The 22,857-nt window shown below is 44.9% G+C and overlaps 1 protein-coding gene across 1 annotated transcript in view; it reads right to left on the bottom strand.

Moving 5' to 3' along the window:
• Positions 1–22,727, bottom strand: part of LOC311116963 (protein sidekick-2-like) — a gene marked incomplete at both ends in the record, with an annotated part of 58,408 nt that extends 35,681 nt beyond the window's left edge. Inside the window, 15 exons of the mRNA XM_084191969.1 lie at positions 1,376–1,567; positions 1,799–1,897; positions 2,372–2,567; positions 11,340–11,455; positions 12,390–12,571; positions 13,277–13,417; positions 14,642–14,789; positions 15,269–15,405; positions 17,353–17,529; positions 19,608–19,710; positions 19,986–20,153; positions 20,671–20,787; positions 21,834–22,028; positions 22,290–22,373; positions 22,692–22,727. Of these exons, the coding sequence (XP_084048095.1) occupies positions 1,376–1,567; positions 1,799–1,897; positions 2,372–2,567; positions 11,340–11,455; positions 12,390–12,571; positions 13,277–13,417; positions 14,642–14,789; positions 15,269–15,405; positions 17,353–17,529; positions 19,608–19,710; positions 19,986–20,153; positions 20,671–20,787; positions 21,834–22,028; positions 22,290–22,373; positions 22,692–22,727 (2,091 nt within the window). The remainder of the gene's footprint in view (positions 1–1,375; positions 1,568–1,798; positions 1,898–2,371; positions 2,568–11,339; positions 11,456–12,389; positions 12,572–13,276; positions 13,418–14,641; positions 14,790–15,268; positions 15,406–17,352; positions 17,530–19,607; positions 19,711–19,985; positions 20,154–20,670; positions 20,788–21,833; positions 22,029–22,289; positions 22,374–22,691) is intronic.
• Positions 22,728–22,857: the final 130 nt, after the last annotated feature.

Raw genomic sequence — 22,857 nt, 5'->3', positions numbered from 1 at the left:
CAGATCAGCAGGACTAGATGGGATCTAGGAAAAGGCAGTGAGCTGCTGCACTCGTTCTCTGCATAGTTCTTATGTGAAATGACAAGCGTGACTAATTGCCAGGCAACCACTATGGTGATTTAGTTCAGTCGCCTTCATTTAATCCCTTTTCATAATGTCGTACCAATACACCAATACATAAACTCTGCTTACAAGTAAAACAACAGACCTCACCTTTGCACAAGGCATCATGCCAAATCGCACCCTATTCCCTTTATAGTGCACTACCTCTGGCCAGAGCCCTATGGGACCTGGTCAAAAGCAGTGCACTAATACGAGTGCCATTTGGGATGCAAGCCTGATACACAAGCACACCATAGGGCACTGTATAGTGAAAGGGGCCAACTCTTCAAGGTGATGGAGTGGGTCTACTGGCTCATAATGAAATGGACTATAGACTATATGACCAGAATAGTAAAATCAGCACATTTAAATCATTAGCATGACTGGTTATTCAGACAAAAACACAGAGAGAGATCTCTAGGGTGGATGCGTAGAGCTATAGCCATAGTAATCACCATTCTGGGAACGATAACCATAGCTCTATATCTTACTAACTGTAGCCCTCGATAGAATGGGTCTTTTTATTTGACAGCTCTGAAAGACATATAGTATAGTGTCTGGGGGAGCCGCCGGTGCAATAATAATTGACTGGAAGTATTGTATTTTTATAATACATTGTAGCATGTTTTAATAGGAAATCGTAAACTGGAATTATCCTAAATGGTCTCGATGGGCTCTTACTTTTGGCCGGGTTTCTGGGTGAAGTGTATTAAAATCTGTTTTGAAGTGGAGAAGTAAGTCCCCTGGTCTGGTGTAGTCTCATACTTTATGGCTCTCTGTCTGTCACAGTTCTGCCTGCCTGACTGACTGGGGTACGGTTTCATAGTGTCTGGAGCAAGACCGACACACACAGTTACTGTCAGTCAGGATTCTGTAGAAATGGTGAGAGGTTAGGGAAGTTTTGGGATGGAAGTGACTGGGGTGACCGGGAAGCCCGCTGGAGGCTGGGTTCTGGGAGTAGCGGACAAGTTTTGGGTAAGGCCTGGACATGGACTGAGGAGGGTTAGTGATGCTGAGGCTAGCAATCAGGATACCAGCTAGCACTCTGGCTGAGCTCAGTCAGGGCTGCATCTGATATGGTCAGGGCTGCATCTAAATGTAGTGCACTATAAAGTAAATAAGGGGCCTTTTGGGACTCACAAGGGACTGTGGGAGTCATGTGTCGGTAGTACTGACTTGGAGGCACTCCAGAAGAGATGGTGGAGGAGGACAGTTTTCCCCTGGCTGGGGTTAGGGATAACGGGGTAGGGTTAGGGACTGGTTGGGTACTGACCTGGAGGTACTCCAGAAGAGATGGTGGAGGAGGACAGTTGTCCCTGGCCCTTGGAGGTCATGCCGGCCACCTCGATGGTGTAGGTTGTGAGGGCAGTCAGCCCTGTGACGCGGTACTCCAGGGTCACGTTGGGGAGGTAGTGGGTCACCCGTGTGTTGGTGCGGTTAAACTCCTCCCATGAGATACGGTAGCCTGGAACAGAGAATCAATCAAATTCATCAATAAACACAATATTATTTGTGTAGAGTTTTTTTTAAAAACAAATATGAACTGAGCCTAATAGAAGAGAAACATAGGACATTGATGAACAGAGGGATGTGTATGACTAAAATGTATGGGTGGTCAGATCCATTGAGAATAAAGACAACTCTTAACATGAAGTGGGTCATCTTCTTCATCTCTAATGTCTTTTGCGTGGCGTACCTGTGAGGACTCCATTCTTCTCTCCAGGTTCTCTCCAGCTCACTTTGAGAGACGTATCCAGGATATCTGTGAAGCTCAGGTGACCCACAGCCCCAGGAGCTAGAGAGGAGGGCACAGTGGTTATTATGATGAGAACGATAACACAATGGATCCCATGGATCTCAATGGCATTCATAATTACATAGATGTCTTAAATAGCAAACTATGTTTATTATGTGTAATTTAATAGGTCTGTTTATGGGCTTTTACACTGAGCAGTAATGACAAGTAGAGGCCTAGTACAGTATGGCCAACCAATTATCTCTTGAGAAAATGTGTCCCAATTATGTGTGAATGTGTGCAGAAACCCAAATGTAGCCTACGCATTCATTAGAGCTGTAGAACTAGGCTGTTAGGCTGTGCTGAATAATATATTTGACCCAGTGGGCATGTTTCAGTATGATTGGCCATGTCCATTCAACAGTGTGTGTGTGTGTTTATGTGTGTGAGTGTGAGTGTGAGTGTGAGTGTGTGTGTGTGTGTGTGTGTGTGTGTGTGTGTGAGTGCGTGCGTGCGCACGCATTTTGAACTCACTGTCTTCATGTGTCCTCAGGCCTTTAGCAGGGCTGCGAGGTCCATCCCCAGGCGTAGTGAAACAAAGCACAGAGGTGTAGTACTCTCTGAACTTCTTCAGCCCTGTCACGTAGCCCACATGCACACTATCCTGGAAGTTAGGTCTCACTGTAACCATGGTGACCTCATCTTCCTGACCTGGCTCCCATGCCAACAGCTAGCAGAATGGGAAATGGGAACAGAGAAGGAAGAACGACTGGTTTTACATTTAGCCCTCAATTTGATATTGTGAAGCACCAGTTACCACATTAACTATTTTATTGCCCACAATTTCCCCCACAAATGTTATCTAAATAGAACATTTACTCTCCAAGTCTAATCATGTTCACATATTGTTTAAACCAACTCTCCTCCCTTTCATGTGCTGTTGACCTACTCTGGGTTGTCATGTAGCATCATAACTATCATATGAATGGTTAGCGTCACTCTAAACATATTCTGCCATTGAGTAAGCACTGGAAGGCAGGGCTGGAATGAGTGCACAGAGAGAGAGAAAAATTATGAAAAAGAGAGATTTTAGCTGCGGTGTATAGCAGGTCTAATGTAGAGGGATTGCACACACATCACAGAATGAGAGTTAATGTCCTGAGTGGTCAATAAGGTGTTTAGATAAATACTACCCATGGCAAATCTGTTGGGTCTATTTCTATCTTGGTTCCCAGGCTGTAAGTAGAGTTTGTCTCTGGGAAATAGTGATATCCACTCTGCCCCAGTCTCTCTCTCTCTCTCCCTCCATCTCCATCTCCCCCTAAGACCCTCTCAAACTTCTACAGATGCACGATTGAGAGCATTCAGTCAGGCTGCATCACATATATCCGCAACTGCACCACCTTCAACCACATGGCTCTCCAGAGGGTGGTGCGCCATCACCGGGGGCACACTGCCTGCCCTCCAGGACATTTACAGCACTCAGTGTCAAAGGAAGGCCAATAAGATCATTAAGAACCTTAGTCACCCGAGCCACGGACTGTTCACTCGGCTACCGTCTGACAGACGGAGACAATACAGGCACGTCAAAGCTAGGACTAAAAAACAGCTTCTATCTCCAGGCCATCAGACTGTTGAACAGTCACCACTAGCCATCTACCAGGTGATGCTCACTCACTCGTTCCACAAAATTAGTGCCTTTTGGACATGCAAACTTTTACGAAATGAACTTTAAAATATCTCTTCTTTCAACATTCAATTGCATGGAGGAAATGTTTAGCCTATGGAAAAACTATTTTTCCCATCTCAGGCATTAAAATAATGTGAACTAAGAGCATTTTATATGCACTTTTACCACACTGTCTGTCAACCCTGTTATGAACACTTATGTAACTTTCTAACTATTATTTAAAAACTTTTTTTTATTATAAATCCAACATTTGCTCATTGTTTAAGTATCCCTTGTACAAGTAAACTCCCATATAATATCAAACTGTTGAGTCGCTAACAGGTTGACGATAACAGGCTTGAGGTTTTAGGTGAAGATCAACCATTACTCCTCATGTGGTGAAGAGCATGGGAACACATGGTGTTCATGAAATGAGGAATTATACTTATGTTCCACACATAATGAAAGTTTAATTAAATTCAAGTTTTCCTAACATTAATTGAGCGAACAGGGTTGAGGTGTTGAGCGCGACCATCTCAGTCAAAGATGATAAAACAATTATAAATAGACCAAAAAGAGAGAGAATACTTACTTCCTTTTCCACCATGCTGTTCAGAAGACCCAAACGATGTCACCTGCTGTGAATCATTTAACTTGGTGGAATGGTACACTATTTTAAAGGGGTAAATTGTTGGCATTTCAGGGTTTACCTTAAAATGAGGGACAGACGCAAATTCATCACTAATCACATGGAATGTAAATAATAATCTTCAGAAATGACTGTCAAAGCAGCAAAATAACTAGGCCTTTAGCAAGCCTTTATTCATATAAAAAAATCAGATTTATTGAATTCTCCATGTGGTCTATAGCGCACTTCATTTAAAATGATTTTAAAATTCAATATTGGTGCACAATTTCTACTTAAAATATCAAAGGACGCAAAAGGCATTTCGTGGAACGACCCATACACACACACACACACACACACACACACACACACAAACACACACACACACACACACACACACACACACACACACATACACACACAGTCTTGTACAGCTAACCTCACGGGGACACACAATTCAGTCCCATTCAAAATCCTATTTTCCCTAACCCCTAACCCTAAACCTAACCCATACTCTTACCCTTACCCTAACCCTAACCTTAACCCTAACCCTAGCCTTAACCCAAAAACCTAACCTTAACCCTAACCCTAAACCTAACCCTAGCTCCTAACCCTAACCCTAAAACGAACCCTAGCTCCTAACCCTAACCCTTAACGTAATTCTAACCCTAACACTAACTTTAACCCTAAACCCCCTAGAAATAGCATTTGACCTCGTGGGGACTAAAAAAATGTCCCCAGTTGGTCAAATTTCTGTTAGTTTACTATTCTTGTTGGGACTTCTGGCCCCCACAAGAATAGTTAAACACACACACACACACACACACATCCAATGCTGCTGCCCCATGTTATAGAGGCATTAAACCACTGGACACTTCCCATTTCACACTGTGTATTTAAATACTGTATTCTCGACATAGCTCATTCTAATATTTCTACTACTGTACATTGAATTTTAGTTACACTGTTTATACACACAGCATACAGTGGGGAAAAAAAGTATTTAGTCAGCCACCAATTGTGCAAGTTCTCCCACTTAAAAAGATGAGAGAGGCCTGTCATTTTCATCATAGGTACACGTCAACTATGACAGACAAAATGAGAAACAAAAATCCAGAAAATCACATTGTAGGATTTTTATGAATTTATTTGCAAATTATGGTGGGAAATAAGTATTTGGTCAATAACAAAAGTTTCTCAATACTTTGTTATATACCCCTTGTTGGCAATGACACAGGTCAAACATTTTCTGTAAGTCTTCACAAGGTTTTCACACACTGTTGCTGGTATTTTGGCCCATTCCTCCATGCAGATCTCCTCTAGAGCAGTGATGTTTTGGGGCTGTCGCTGGGCAACACAGACTTTCAACTCCCTCCAAAGATTTTCTATGGGGTCGAGATCTGGAGACTGGCTAGGCCACTCCAGGACCTTGAAATGCTTCTTACGAAGCCACTCCTTCGTTGCCCGGGCGGTGTGTTTGGGATCATTGTCATGCTGAAAGACCCAGCCACGTTTCATCTTCATTGCCCTTGCTGATGGAAGGAGGTTTTCACTCAAAATCTCACGATACATGGCCCCATTCATTCTTTCCTTTACACGGATCAGTCGTCCTGGTCCCTTTGCAGAAAAACAGCCCCAAAGCATGATGTTTCCACCCCCATGCTTCACAGTAGGTATGGTGTTCTTTGGATGCAACTCAGCATTCTTTGTCCTCCAAACACGACGAGTTGAGTTTTTACCAAAAAGTTATATTTTGCTTTTATCTGACCATATGACATTCTCCCAATCCTCTTCTGGATCATCCAAATGCACTCTAGCAAACTTCAGACGGGTCTGGACATGTACTGGCTTAAGCAGGGGGACACGTCTTGCACTGCAGGATTTGAGTCCCTGGCGGCGTAGTGTGTTACTGATGGTAGGCTTTGTTACTTTGGTCCCAGCTCTCTGCAGGTCATTCACTAGGTCCCCCCGTGTGGTTCTGGGATTTTTGCTCACCGTTCTTGTGATCATTTTGACCCCACGGGGTGAGATCTTGCGTGGAGCCCCAGATTGAGGGAGATTATCAGTGGTCTTGTATGTCTTCCATTTCCTAATAATTGCTCCCACAGTTGATTTCATCAAACCAAGCTGCTTACCTATTGCAGATTCAGTCTTCCCAGCCTGGTGCAGGTCTACAATTTTGTTTCTGGTGTCCTTTGACAGCTCTTTGGTCTTGGCCATAGTGGAGTTTGGAGTGTGACTGTTTGAGGTTGTGGACAGGTGTCTTTTATACTGATAACAAGTTCAAACAGGTGCCATTAATACAGGTAACGAGTGGAGGACAGAGGAGCCTCTTAAAGAAGAAGTTACAGGTCTGTGAGAGCCAGAAATCTTGCTTGTTTGTAGGTGACCAAATACTTATTTTCCACCATAATTTGCAAATAAATTCATTAAAAATCCTACAATGTGATTTTCTGGGAAAAAAATTCTCAATTTGTCTGTCATAGTTGACGTGTACCTATGATGAAAGTTACAGGCCTCTCTCATCTTTTTAAGTGGGAGAACTTGCACAATTGGTGGCTGACTAAATACTTTTTTTCCCCACTGTATTTATTTATATACTGGATTCTTGACATAGCTCACTCTAATATATCTACTACTGTACATATCATTTTTTTGTATATCTTGTGTAAATTCATCCGGTGTATATACACTGAGTGTACAAAACATTAGGAACACCTTCCTGATATTGAGTTGCACCCACTTTTGCCCTCAGAACAGCCTCAATTCGTCGGGGCAAGGACTCTACAAGGTGTCGAAAGCATTTCCCGGGGATGCTGGTCCATGTTAACTCCAATGCTTCCCACAGCTGTGTCAAGTTGGCTGGATGTCCTTTGGGTGGTGGACCATTCTTGATACACACAGGAAACTGTTGAGCGTGAATAACCCAGCAGCGTTGCAGTTCTTGATACACTCAAACTGGTGCACCTACTACCATACTGTTACAGTACTATTTGGGTGGTTAATTGGATTCGTTTAAACATTTCTTGATTACTTTTTATTTTAATTAGATCTCTCTCTCTCTCTAAATTCAATGTTCAATTCAAAGGGCTTTATTGGCATGGGAAACATATGTTTAAATTGCCAAAGCAAGTGAAATAGATAATAAACAAAAGGGAAATAAACAATCAGAAATAAACAGTAAACATCACTCTCTCTCTCTCTCTCTCTCTCTCTCTCTCTTTCTCTCTCTCCCCCTCCCTCCCTCCCTCCCTCCCACCCTACCTCCCAGTAACCTCTCTCTTGGGACAGCCCCTGCAGTCAGAGAGAGTTTAATAGTGACCCCTGAGATTTCCTGCTAAGTGAACTCTCCTGGGAGAAACACAATGCATGTGTCATCACATCTCAAAGACTTACTATAGAATGAAGTTCTAGTACAGCTGATTCTAAACAGTCATTCTCCATACATCTCATTATGATCCTATCAAGTACATCTGTAAATGACAGTTAACAAAACCAGCTTCCTTAACAGTATGAGACTAACAGCGCCGGAGAAGATGGCTGCCGTTTTACAGCCCTCTAACCAATTGTACTATTATGTGTGTTTTTCCGCGTTATTTGTAATTTATTTTGTACATAATGTTTCTGCCATCATCTCTTATAACCAAAAAGAGCTTCTGGATATCAGGACAGCGATTACTCACCTCGTATTGGACGAAGATTTTTTCTTCAACGAGGCGGCCGTGAAGGATATCATACAGACACCCGACAAGGCCCAAATCCCCGTCATTCGCGTGAGGAAGAGACAGAGATATCGTGGACATAGATCGGGGTGCCTTGTAAGGATCCGACGGCGAGCGAGTAAACTGCCTCTTCCATCAATCCTATTAGCCAACGTTCAATCATTTGAAAATAAATTGGATGATTTAAGACTACGGTTATCCTACCAACGGGACATTAAAAACTGTAATATCTTATGTTTCACCGAGTCGTGGCTGAACGACGACATTGATAACATACAGCTAGCGGGCTATACGCTACATCGGCAGGATAGAACGGCTGACTCCGGTAAGACAAGGGGTGGCGGTCTGTGTATATTTGTAAACAACAGCTGGTGCACAAAATCAAATACTAAGGAAGTCTCTAGGTTTTGCTCGCCTGAGGTAGAGTATCTTATGATAAGCTGTAGACCACACTATTTACCAAGAGAGTTTTCATCTATATTTTTCATAGCTGTCTATTTACCACCACAAACCAATGCTGGCATTAAGATTGCACTGAATGAGTTGTACAAGGCCATAAATCAACAGGAAAACGCTCATCCAGATGCAGCGCTCCTAGTGGCCAGGGACTTTAATGGAGGGAAACTTAAATCCGTTCTACCTAATTTCTACCAGCATGTTAAATGTGCAACCAGAGGAAAAAAAACTCTAGACCACGTTTACTCCACACACAGAGACGCATACAAAGCTCTCCCTCGCCCTCCATTTGGCAAATCTGACCATAACTCTATCCTCCTGATTCCTGCTTATAAGCAAAAACTAAAGCAGGAAGCACCAGTGACTCGGTTAATAAAAAAGTGGTCAGATGACGCAGATGCTAAGCTACAGGACTGTTTTGCTAGCACAGACTGGAATATGTTCCGGGATTCTTCAGACAGCATTGAGGAGTACACCACATCAGTCACTGGCTTCATCAATAAGTGCATCGATGATGTCGTCCCCACAGTGATCGTACGTACATACCCCAACCAGAAGCCATGGATTACAGGAAACATCCGCACTGAGCTAAAGGGTAGAGCTTCCGCTTTCAAGGAACGGGACTCTAACCCGGACGCTTATAAGAAATCCCGCTATGCCCTCCGACAAACCATCAAACAGGCAAAGAGTCAATACAGGACTAAGATTGAATCGTACTACACTGGCTCTGACGCTCGTCGGATGTGGCAGGGCTTGAAAACTATTACAGACTACAAAGGGAAGCACAGCCGTGAGCTGCCCAGTGACACAAGCCTACCAGACGAGCTAAACCACTTCTATGCTCGCTTCGAGGCAAGCAACACTGAAGCATGCATGAGAGCACCAGCTGTTCCGGATGACTATGTGATCACGCTCTCCGTAGCCGATGTGAGTAAGACTTTTAAGCAGGTCAACATTCACAAGGCCGCAGGGCCAGACGGATTACCAGGACGTGTACTCCGAGCATGTGCTGACCAACTGGCAAGTGTCTTCACTGACATTTTCAACATGTCCCTGACTGAGTCTGTAATACCAACATGTTTCAAGCAGACCACCATAGTCCCCGTGCCCAAGGACTCTAAGATAACCTGCCTAAATGACTACCGACCCGTAGCACTGACGTCTGTAGCCATGAAGTGCTTTGAAAGGCTGGTCATGGCTCACATCAACAGCATTATCCCAGAAACCCTAGACCCACTCCAATTTGCATACCGCCCCAACAGATCCACAGATGATGCAATCTCTATTGCACTCCACACATGCTATTCATTGACTACAGCTCAGCATTCAACACCATAGTGCCCTCTAAGCTCATCACTAAGCTAAGGATCCTGGGACTAAACACCTCCCTCTGCAACTGGATCCTGGACTTCCTGACGGGCCGCCCCCAGGTGGTAAGGGTAGGTAACAACACATCTGCCACACTGATCCTCAACACGGGGGCCCCTCAGGGGTGCGTGCTCAGTCCCCTCCTGTACTCTCTGTTCACCCATGACTGCATGGCCAGGCACGACTCCAACACCATCATTAAGTTTGCCGACGACACAACAGTGGTAGGCCTGATCACCGACAACGATGAGACAGCCTATAGGGAGGAGGTCAGAGACCTGGCCGTGTGGTGCCAGGACAACAACCTCTCCCTCAACGTGACCAAGACAAAGGAGATGATTGTGGACTACAGGAAAAAAAAGAGGACTGAGCACGCCCCCATTCTCATCGACGGGGCTGTAGTGGAACAGGTTGAGAGCTTCAAGTTCCTTGGTGTCCACATCACCAACAAACTATCATGGTCCAAACACACCAAGACAGTCGTGAAGAGGGCACGACAAAGCCTATTCCCCCTCAGGAGACTGAAAACATTTGGCATGGGTCCTCAGATCCTCAAAAAATTCTACAGCTGCACCATCGAGAGCATCCTGACTGGTTGCATCACCGCCTGGTATGGCAACTGCTTGGCCTCCGACCGCAAGGCACCACAGAGGGTAATGCGTACGGCCCAGTACATCACTGGGGCCAAGCTTCCTGCCATCCAGGACCTCTATACCAGGCGGTGTCAGAGGAAGGCCCTCAAAATTGTAAAAGACTCCAGCCACCCTAGTCATAGACTGTTCTCTCTGCTACCGCATGGCAAGCGGTACCGGAGTGCCAAGTCTAGGTCCAAAAGACTTCTCAACAGCTTCTACCCCCAAGCCATAAGACTCCTGAACAGCTAATCATGGCTACCCGGACTATTTGCACTGCCCCCCCACCCCATCCTTTTTACGCTGCTGCTACTCTGTTAATTATTTATGCATAGTCACTTTAACTCTACCCACATGTACATATTACCTCAACTAGCCGGTGCCCCCGCACATTGACTCTGCAACGGTACCCCCCTGTATATATAGCCTCCCTACTGTTATTTTATTTTACTTCTGCTCTTTTTTTTCTCAACACTTTTTTTGTTGTTGTTTTAATTTTACTTTTTTGTTAAAAATAAATGCACTGTTGGTTAAGGGCTGTAAGTAAGCATTTCACTGTGATGTCTGCACCTGTTGTATTCGGCGCATGTGACCAATACAATTTTATTTTATTTTATTTTATTTGATGAGCAGGAGAGATTGAACAAACAACTTCCAGATCTAGTTAGCCACAAGATAGATAGATAGCTGGTAAAATGCTCAGAAGATGAAAGTCAAAGAAACAAATGACAAATTGGAAGCCATCTTTCACAATGGTTAGTAGTGGCATATCTGTCTCCCCTTGGGCAGTTCTCTTTCCCCTTGTGACACAGTATGAGACATGTACCAGCCTGTACCATTCTATCACCTAGTTGATCGATGAGACTGCCCCTAATGACAGGCTGTCTAGTGTCTCTAACCTTGCAGTCATAGTTCTATCACCCATTAAATGGTATTGCCCTTAGTGACATGGTGACTTGTGTCTATCACCCATTAGATGGTACTGCCCTTAGTGACATGGTGACTTGTGTCTTATGATGTCCCTCACCTTATATCCCTGGTTGATCCCGTTGATGAACTGAGGGTTAGGGGCGGCCCAGGTGATACGGATGGTCGTGGAGTTGACAGCCTCCGCCTGAACGTTACTGGGGGCTATAGTCGGCACTGAGGAAGATAAGTGAGAAAAAAGGAGAAGAGAGAATCAAAGAGAGAGAGAGAGAGAGAGAGAGAGAGAGAGAGAGAGAGAGAGAGAGAGAGAGAGAGAGAGAGAGGGAGAGAGAGAGAGAGAGAATCAGAGAGAGACAATCAGAGAGAGAGAGAGAGAGAGAGAGAGGTGAGAGGAATGGATAGAGAGAACATGAGACTAAACTAAACACCTTATAGATTGGACAGCCTTGGCTGGCAGAATTTACAGTATGTGTCTATATCCCAGGTATTGCTTTTGATTCTGCAGGGCAAGGGCAAGGGCAGCCATATTAACTTCTTCACACCTTCACTTTCTTCTTTTTCTTCTTCTATCTCGAGGCTCGGGACACATTACAACACTGTAACCTTCCTGCTTTCACGTTGCATCTGTGGCCTCAAACTTTTAATCTACTGCCAAGGTAGTGTAATGTAATGTACTATACAGAGCTTACAGAGGATTCAATAGGAAGACATACCTGTATTCAGAAAGTAATCAATGTATTCAGCAAGACTTCAATACCATTTGACACAGGTGCTAACTCCACGTTTTTGTACCAGTACTGACTGTGCTGCCTTCTACATGAACTGTATCAAGAAACTATCCCTGTTGAACATCATCCTTATATCCTCAAAATAGACATGGATACTGACTTGACAAGTTCATTTATGCGTCAAGTCATTAAATAGGTATAAAAAGGTAACAATTACACAGGTACAATACTTTCCATTCAATTTATTTTCCATGTTATCTAAGTATGTATCTGACTGACAAGCATAAGGACCAATGAGCAGAGACTATTCCAGCTCACATCTGACTGACAAGCATGAGGACCAATGAGCAGAGACTATTCCAGCTCACATCTGACTGACAATCATAAGGACCAATGAGCAGCGAGTATCCAGTATCACTCACCTCCCTGCAGCGTCCACTCAGTAACCTTGTGGCTGAAGGTTCCTAGCCCCGCCCAGTTGTAGGCCGCCACCTCGATCTCATAGTTGGTCCAGATGATCAGGTCCTCCAGGAGAAGGTTGGTCACATCTGGTTTGGAGATGTTCTTACTCTGGTAGTCCACTGGAAGACCTGTCAGACGATATCTGAGAGGAGAGAGAGGGGGAGGAGAGAATAGAGAGAGGGAGGAGAGAGAGGGAGGAGAGAAGAGAGGTTAGTCTGGTCTGGTTTGGAGATGTTCTTACTCTGGTACTCCATAGGCAGACCTGTTAGACGATACATGAGAAGACACAGTCTAGTCTGAGTCGATTGTAGCTACAAGGCCATCTAGGGTGCAGAAATTGAGCACAAACGGATTCTTAGTTGGAGAACAAGACATTCAACTCTTGCATTTTTGTATCACGGTACCTGAGACACAGTGCCAGTGTTCATACCAGGGACGGTAGTACATAACATCTACAGTAGGGGGAGACAGAGCACTAGTCTACAACACTCGCCAGAGTGAGCAGATGACGATGACAACACTGGCTCTACCTCTAATGGATTGGAATATCTACAGAATGCCTGCCACCTTATTTGGGTCTACACCATGACACAACCAGCTACAAACCTACTGTAAACTGAGTTCATCCTTATTGATAAACTGCCAGAGAGCTACAACAGTAGACCTACTCCCAAAATTACTCTTTCTCTCACATTTGACCACAGTCAGTGGTTTTACTTCAATTTGAACATGAGTTCTTATGTTATGTGCTATCATACAGCATAACAACTCTCATCCTTAATTCAGAGAACCAGGGAGGGTTATAGCAGCCAACTCATCCTGTTATCCCATGGGGGTGTGTTCTTACCGGACGCTGTAGCCTCTGAGGACCCCGTTCTGGTGGCTCTCTGGTGGGGGCTGCCACTGGATCATGATGGACTGGTTGGTGCGGCCGCTGGCGATCACGTTCTGGGGAGGAGCACTGGGAGGTTCCTCTGGTAGAGACACACTGCAGAGAGGAGAGATATAGAGATAAAGTAGGGAACAAGATAGAGATACAGATACAGAGAGAAATTAGGGAAAGAAAGACGGATGTTTATCTGTCCAAGGAGGAAGGTCACGCCAAACATAGATTTCAATCCTCCTAAGACTGCATTTTATGCTGTCCCGGTTGATTTGTTGATCTGGCAATGAACTGTGTCTCTCTACAACTATGAAAAGCACTGTCTCTGTCATAACCTATTTGTCTTTCATTGCCTCTCAGCATGTGTCCATTCATCCTATCTACCTATTTAAGCTCTGGAAAAAACATCATTACGCCTTTCCTAAAAGATTCCCTACTGATGGAAACATAAGGTACCTACACAGAGAGGGAAAAGGCTAATACCACAATGCACCAGTCAGATGATGCTCAATCAATTAAATACAGTAAAACCCTACAGTTTATTCTTACCCTGTCAAAACCAAAGAGCCCAGAGAGAGATACTGTACGACACTTCTGAAGCGAGGCGGAGTTGAGATCAAACGGAAGCACAAAGTGCTCGGTGTGAACCCCTGCGCTGTCGGGCAGGAGTGCCCTTTGGCTCTCCTCTCAGCTGGAGAAGGCTGGGGATCCAACAGTTCGCATTTGAGCTGGCGTGACTAGCTAGCCGGTGTAAGAGGATGGTGTCGTCCCAAATGGCCCCCTATTCCCTACATATTGCACTACTTTTAACCAGAGCATTACGGGCCCTGGTCAAAAGTAGTGCACTATACAGGGGATAGGGTGCCACATGGGATGCAGAAGAGCATTGAGGGATTGGGCGGGGGCGGGGGGGGGGGGGGGGGGGGGTTTAAAGGAGTCACAGGAGACACACTGTACATTCTCAAAAGTGACTCAGGCTAGTGAAGCCAACCTGATCTCCACACTCTCCCGGGATACCCCCAAATCCCTCTCTGAGTGAGTGAGGTGGTGGCGTGTGTCTGGCTGCATCGACTCAAATACTGTTCCTTCAGCAGATAAACACACACACGCACAAACACACACCATGGACAATGTGTACTGGGACAGGGGATCACACACTTGTTGTCTGGGAGACTGAGTGGGCTGTTATCATTGGATGGCAGGACATAAGGGGCTTTGGAGGGGAGTGAAGGATCCTCTGAGGACCCTCACTTGCTTGCCCATGCTCATGTACACGCTTACTCACTAACTAACTCACTCACACAATTGTTCATTCATTTATCCACTCACCGGTCAGTCTCCTTGCTGAACTGGCCCTTTCCCACGTCGTTGACGGCACACAGGCGGAACTGGTAGGAGCGTGCTGGGATAAGCCCGCTGACGGTCACTGCTGTCGACTCAGGCTCTATGTTGGCCAGGAGGATAGCCCAGGGAGCGTCTAGGACAGGGAGAGAGAACAGACACATACAATCAGCGGTTGATCTAATCCTTATTCATTCTATTCCTCCTACTAACAGTGTTTTTTTTTCCTCATTCTACATTTCTCCTACTCTAGTCGAATTTCTTTCCTCCCTGGCTCCTCCTTGCCTGGCTACCTTTCCACATCGCTCCGGCCAATATGACGTTTCTTCTCCACAATGAGTCTGGATTTGCCTCCCTCCCGTACGATTTCTAGAATGCGAACACATTCTGACCGTTCTGATTGGTCCCATTAACCGATGGGTTGGGGAAGAGCCAACCTATATGATGACGTTATCAACTTTGAAAATCTGATTGGTTAGAATTGTTAGAGACGATCCAATCGCTGATGAATTTGCTGTGGACAACACCCCTTTTTGAAGTCACACAACGACTTCTAGGATGGCAGATTAAATTCAGGCTGAGTCGTCAGGCAGGTGTCCACCTGAGATCACTCACTGTTCTCGGAGACCTCCAGAACGTAGTGAATTAGGGGGCTGTTCCCGTCAAATGGCTTGGCCCAGGACAGGTTGATGGCCCTCTTCTCTGAGGAGCTCAGCAGAGACACAGGGTTCTCTGGAGCATAGGGCAGCTGCCTGTGAGGGGGAGATAGACAGATAGCCAGAGAGTTCATCAGACAGACGGGCAGACAGAGAAGAAATGACTGCATGAGTTTTTCTAATAAATTCTTAAAGGTAAGAATTACTCAAAATCCATCATTATGGGAACCTAGGAGAGAAGGGTAAAGAAGAAAAGAGAGATAGAAAGACAGGAGCAGTGGCGTGTATTCATGGATACCAAGGGAAGCCAGGCTTCCCCAAAATATATCTATTTTTTACATACAATTATTTATCTTCGTCTCTCTGTGTTTCATAATTTTCCTTCAATTCGCAAGAGGCGGAATGTATATCACAGGAGAAAGCATCCGAGCGAGCGAAACAGCGTCCCCTCTGTCTCGCTACGTGTAGGCCATCTATGTGATGCTGTCTGGTCCAAACGTTGTTTGTTGCCACCCATAGCATTTAAGGCAAGTGAAGCCAGCGAGCATTTGGCCTCCCTTGATAAAAAAAGTATACATAAATTAGCCAATCAGCATTTATCTAAACTGAGCAAGCTCAACTGTGAATGGTCCTGGCGCACCAAAGAAAAGTGTCAAGAGAAGCCAGCTTGGATTTTGGCGTCACTCCTATCAAATCACATTGAGAGCATACGTCATTGACAGAAACACTTGAATTGTTGCATCTCCGGCGGCTAGCTAGCCAGCTAGCTAAAATTGGCCCTTTCCTAAATTAGACATGGATGGAGATAGGGATTTGGTTTGACTTAATTCTCCATACTGGCCAATGATTATAACAGCGATTCTGATCCAACAATTAATTAATACATTGTTGTGCCCCTGGCCTGAGAAGATGGAAGTTCAATATGTAGGTAGATATAGAAGGCTAATGTTAACTAGCTAACGTTGCCCATGAATGGAAGTTAGGCTAGCGAGCAAGCATTTTAGCCAGGTAGCCTAGGACAACAAAAACTAAAAGCGTGATAGACCGTTTCGTCAACATGAAAGAGAGGACATTGGCGTTTCTCTACAAGTAGGGTGAGTCAACATGTTTTTCTACTTGCACGCGCACGCACACACACACACACACACACACACACACACACACACACACACACACACATAAATCAGAATCGTGGACAGCCACAACATATTTAGCTTATGTTGATTGGACTTAATTGTTTTTGGTATCTTTTAGTTGTCACTATATTAGACTAAGCAGAGGGGATTTGATTATGTTGAAATGGTGCTGGAATAGTGGAGGCAGCTCCTGTTTTCTTTGCGACTTGCCGCAACTCTCTGTGGTTCTAAATCAATAGTTGTTTAGTGGTCTGAAAATGTTGGAAACATTAACTTGCTTGACCATGCTGTAGGTCATGTAACTGTCTGTTACTGTACATGCAATATGGTTTGTGGACTTCACTGGACAGAGGTTGCTATCCAGTTTTGTGATAAAACAATCTATCACTGTAGCAACGCATATGAATGAACAGGTTATAGAGCAAACAACGCAATTATCAAAACATAGGTTGTAATATGGCTTATTTGGGGCGGGGGGCTTCCCCAGTGATTTTACCCACACACCGCTACTGGACAGGAGTGGGTTGAAACAGGTGAGAGACAGGAGAGGTGAGTGTGTGTCTCCGGGGCTAAACTTCACTGTCTTCAGAGGTGAGAATGGGGAGAGAGGTGAGCTGAGGGACAAGTTGACAGTCTGAAAATGCGTCAGAGGTGGCAAAAAAAGGTGAGGTGTGCAAAAAGTCAGAAAGTTAGAAAATGTTGAAAGAGAACAGAAGTATTTTTGCGTCCGTGTGTGCTTGTGTTAAAAAGAGAACAAGAGATTTAGAGAGAATTTCAAAAAGGCCACAACGAGGAGAACAGAGAACAAACACAGTATCTCTTGTTCACGACAGGATGAGCATGAACGAGAGAGAGAGAAAACAAGAGGATGATAAAGAGGGAAAGAGAGAGATGTCGATGGTGTTACCTGACTCGGAGGTGTGCGCTGCGGGAGTCGTTGCCCCCTACGGAGGTGACCCTACAGGTGTAGGTCCCGATGTCACCTGACCAGGTCTGGGAGATGTGGAGAGTACCATCAGGGTCCAGCCGGATACGAGGGATGGACTGGGCGTTGATGACCGAGCCCTCCTTCTCCCATACATACCTACAGTATAACACACAGTTAGTTAGGACGTTAGTTACCATAGTCAACTACACGGAAAATAACGTACATACATACACTACATGACCAAAGGTATGTGGACACCTGCTACACACTTCAGCACTCGGCGGTCTCGTTCAGTGAGCTTGTGTGGCCTACCACTTCGCGGCTGAGCCGTTGTTGCTCTAGACGTTTCGACTTCACAATAACAGCACTTACAGTTGACCAGGGCAGCTCTAGAAGGGCAGACATTTTACGAACTGACTTGTTGGAAAGGTGACATCCTTTGACGGTGCCATGTTGAAAGTCACTTAGCTCTTCAGTAAGGCCATTCTACTGCAAACGTTTGTCTATGGAGATTGCATGGCGGTGTGCTCGATTTTAGCAACGGGTGTGGCTGAAATAGCCGAACCCACTAATTTGAAGGGCTGTCCACATACAATAGAAGATCATCTGAACCACTTTGTGCTTTTTTGAAGTGTGTCGTTCCTAAGCATCAATCAATATGTTCACTCTTGCGCGCTCTCTCTCTGCTACAAACTATCACACTATCACATCCACACACAGACACACTCGCACACACACACACACAAAGTGGGGTACTAATTGCTGCAGTGTGTGTGTGTGTCAGAAAAATCTGAAGAATCCCCCTGACGGTTCCCTCTTCATTAAGTCCAGGGCTATAATAGGCTCCTTTCATCTCTCCCACTTTATGACTGTAGCCAAGCACAACAGCAGGATACCGGGCAGGAAAACACTGTCTCTGACACTAGCATATCAAAAGACTGATTCAAACACATCACAAATGACCTGCTCAAATGCAAAGCGCACACACAAACACACACACTCATTAAGGCATAGAGAGATCGAGAGCGAGAGCTGAATATTGACAGCCATTGAACTTGACTATACTTTGTATTAGTGACCTACAGCACACAGCTCAATATATTTAGACTGTGGTGTTGCTGTAGGACCAGTGGCAAGGTGCTGTATGTGTGTTGCTTCTTGACATGCACAGCAGGTGTAAGCTCGGGCCTCTGTGACCTTGTCATTTTGTGCATTGTTAGTGTGCACTGTTGTATGTAAGGTTGGAGAAAAGTGTGCGTGTGTGTGTCTGTATAAAGTGCTTTGTGTGGCTCTGAGCGATTAGTGGTTTTTGAGGTCGGTTGTATTTCGGTTTGATAATTTTTTAAAATCTAATGGTTTTCTATTTTCTATTTTATTTTTTTGTAGATGCACTGTGCATTATGTGGGTTGAATGCTGTAACAACACAGAATAAAACAATTAATAAAAGTCCCATGATGGTAGTGACTGCCCATTACTGCTTATCACTTATTAACCATTTATTCACATTACTTTACTTTAATAAAATATTTCAGTTGTTGTATGTATTACATTTGTTTTATTTGATAACTTTATTATTTCATTCCAAGTCATCATCTCATCTCTTTAGAGCTGCTGCCTATGCTGTCTGACAAAATCACTATTTTAGTAGTTCTTCAAAGTAAATAAGGCATAATTTTATGACTGCTGAATACCAACTATCAATCACTTAGACCATGTATTTTCAGGTAGAGATACCTCGCGAAACAACTGCTCTCGATCTCTCTCGATCGTGCATTCTTCTGTCTCTTCTCTCCGTGTCTGCCTGACACTAACCTAACGTAGCAGGCATAAAAGAAACACACAGACCGGACAAGTAGGAGTGCAATGATTTATGGTCATTGTAGTTAATGACGCAAAACTCATTGTAGTTTTGCGCTAAACTATGTAGAATATTAGCCTGTTGGAAACTACAACTCCCTACTAGATCGCACAGATTTATCTTTAGAGACACTGTGCAATGTGCGCATTAAGCTCACAGAAAAAAAAACGGACAAAATGGAATTCAAATAATTGAACGATGTTGTCAATTAGTTGTTTAAAACTGAAAAATAAGCAACATTTTGGTTAATCGCTCAGCACTACTCTGTGTCTCTATGTGTCTCTCTCTCTGTGTGTGTGTGTGTGTGTGTGTGGGTGGGTGCATTGTGTGTGTGTGTGTGTGTGTGTTTGTGTGTGTGTGTGTGTGATCTCCTACCTGACGGTGACACTGGGGTCGTGTGTAACTCCACAGGTCATGATGGCCTTGGTGCCTTTGATGACACTCTGGTCCTGAGGGGGGGTGTTGATACGGGTACGAGCTATAGGAGAGAGAGAGAAGGGATGCATGAGCACACTTATACACACACTATAGAAAGGGAAGGATGCAGTGCTGCATATTCTGATTTCTCCAAGTGGCACATTTTGTCCCTGGATCAAGTCACATGTTGTCCCTGGATCAAGTCCATCAACCAATCAGATAATAGTCTGCTATGTGACATCATCAAAATGTGCAAGATTTAGTGAGTCTCCCCCAGGTACCGACGCAGTGCGCAAGACACTCCCTCCACCCACCCACCTACACACACACACTCACCCCACACCAACAGGTCAGCAGCAGCCTCGTCTATGCCCCGGGAGTTGCTGGCCATGCAGGTGTATGTGCCAGCGTCTGGTAAGTGGGAGGGGGAGATGAGAAGGCTGCCTGACTCCAGCAGGGTGAACCTGGGCAGCTGGACAGAACCACTGGCCAGGACACGCTCACCTGGGGGAGAGAGAGAGAGAGAGAGTGAAACACGCACAGAGATACACACAGTTCACTGGGGACACTCATACCGGTTTTTGTAATTGACTTCTGATGTCTTGATGGGTTGGGAAAATGTAGGGGAAGCTGGGGAAACTGTTTGGGTTAACTGATTGATTGTTACTATTTATTGATTTCATTTCGTATTCAATGTGTTTATTTAATAATTCTGCAGGGTTCATTTGCAAAAGAGACCTGCGTCTCAATATGACTCTCTGCTTAAATAAAGGTTAAATAAAAAACGTAATAAACTAATGGATGGTATTAGTCTGCATGAGCTAGATAGACTGGTACCATGGGAGATACTGTGCATTCATCCAGCCTTTTGCAGATAGTTGAGTAATGTTATGATTGGACTGCTCCGTTCTGGTTAAGTCCATTGTTCAATCATAATGGGAAAAAACATATTGTGAATGTCTGCTTCTCCCCTATGACATAGTGTTTGCCTGGTGGAGGGGTGCAGTGGAGAGAGTCTGACCTTTCTGCCAGGTGATGGCCGGTCTGGGGGCTCCTGATGTTTCACAGTGGAGGATGATTGACATGCCATCAATCACCGTGCTGTCGGATGGCCCAGCTGTGATGTTAGGGGCGATGCCTGAGGGGAGACACGCACGTACACACACACACACACACACACACACACACACACACACACACACACACACACACACACACACACACACACACACACACACACACACACACACACACACACACACACACACACACACGGGAGCCGGAGAGAGAGGAGGTTAGAGAATACACAGACAACACATACTGATAAGAGACAAGGTACGGTGCAGGTCTTTTTTTGAGTGGAAAAAAGACAGTCAAACATGCACATGTACACGGGCACACACACACCCCTTCACACACATTGATTGGAAGCACAAAGGCAGGCAGAGGGTTACAGAGAGGTGAGGGAAAGAAGTCGTCTTCAATAGGAACTCATCTTCAAACCCATCCTGACATTTAATGGCTGTGCCTGTGGCAGACTTTTTCGCTGTCCTCGATCTCAGTGTTCAGCGAGCGCTTTGTAGCACTAACACTCCCAGGATGAACACAGCAGTCACCCACCTTTCATTGCCTTCATACCACCCACTCACAACCCAGAGAGAGAGAGAGAGAGAGAGAGAGAGAGAGAGAGAGAGAGAGAGAGAGAGAGATAGAGAGAGAGAGATAGAGAGAGAGAGAGAGAGAGAGAGAGAGTGAGAGGGAGGGCGGGCGGGATTGAAGGAAAAGGGAAGAGACAGGGCGACAAAGCCTTCCCCGCTCACAACAGGTGATTAATCAAAGTCTTAGAAGATGACATCAGAACATGCCACTCATAGAACTGACAGAGAGAGAGGAAAAGAGGAAGGTAAAGAAAGAGCATTAGAGAAAGTGGTACGGGGCAAAGGGATATAGAACAGGGAGGGCTAGGGAGAGCGGCAATAAACTAGGTAGGCTGAGACAGATAAGAGGATGGTGCTACAGGTAGAGAGAGGGAGGGATGCACTGACTGAAATATTCCTTCATTCTGATAGCAGGGTTCAGTTAAGTGGTATGATGTAGGTAGACAGAATGAGTAAAGGGAACGCAAGTAAAAAGAGTTGTATTCAGAGTAAAAGACAGAATCAAAATAATAGCAGGTATACTCACTAGTGACAGCAAGGTAGGTGTTGGTCTGCACCTCTCCTGCCAGGTTCCGGGCGAAACACTGGAACATTCCTGTGTCGTCGGGCAGAAGGCCGTTGACCTGCAGACTGCCCCCCACCAACACCCTGTACCTGGGGGTCTTCACTGGACTGATGGGCACAGCATCCTTATACCACACAATGTCTGGCTGAGGCACACCTAGAGGAGGGAGAGAGGTCGTTATATACTGGGAAAGTGGTAAACACACTTTTGTACTGTATATGTGGACATGTGGGGACATAATTTATAATCAAACACACTCATACCTGCATATGTGGACATGTGGGGTCATAGATGCACAAACATAGACACATACAGATACACATGTGATCATGCTCTGAACTCATACATGTGCGTCCATATGGACACATATGAATGCATATACATACACACAGATACACAGACATGTGCACGTCTCACCTCGTGCCTGGCAGGGGATATCCACCACTTTCTCCATCTCAGCAGTGATGTGTTTCTCTGGTTCCTTCACAAACTGGGGAGGCTCTGAAGGAGAGAGAGATATGGTATGGTATGGGTCAGAAAGCTGGATCAAATAAAAACCTTGACGAGTACAAAATCTACTAAAGGTCTCACACATTTGCATGATTTACGCAACACACATGTTTCTCAAGATATGATTTGGCCATTTAGAATCAGTGTGGATCGTAAATTCATGAACACAGATCAAACTAAACCAATGCATACCTTGTACATGTAAGAAGGCCCCAGATTATCACCATGTACATGTAAATAGGCCCTTGGTAGGTCACAGAGTCTGACCTTGAACATGTAGGTAGGCCTAGGCCCCAGATATATTCTTACCTTGAACATGTAGGTAGGCCCCAGATATATTCTTACCTTGAACATGTAGGTAGGTCCCAGATATATTCTTACCTTGAACATGTAGGTAGGCCCCAGATATATTCTTACCTTGAACATGTAGGTAGGCCCCAGATATATTCTTACCTTGAACATGTAGGTAGGCCCC

This window comes from Coregonus lavaretus (assembly GCF_964263955.1).
Source record: "Coregonus lavaretus genome assembly, contig: HAP1_SCAFFOLD_3321, whole genome shotgun sequence".
In the NCBI taxonomy this organism is placed as follows: domain Eukaryota; kingdom Metazoa; phylum Chordata; class Actinopteri; order Salmoniformes; family Salmonidae; genus Coregonus; species Coregonus lavaretus.
Note: the sequence above shows the minus strand (reverse complement) of the source record. Positions and strands in the feature narration are given on the sequence as shown.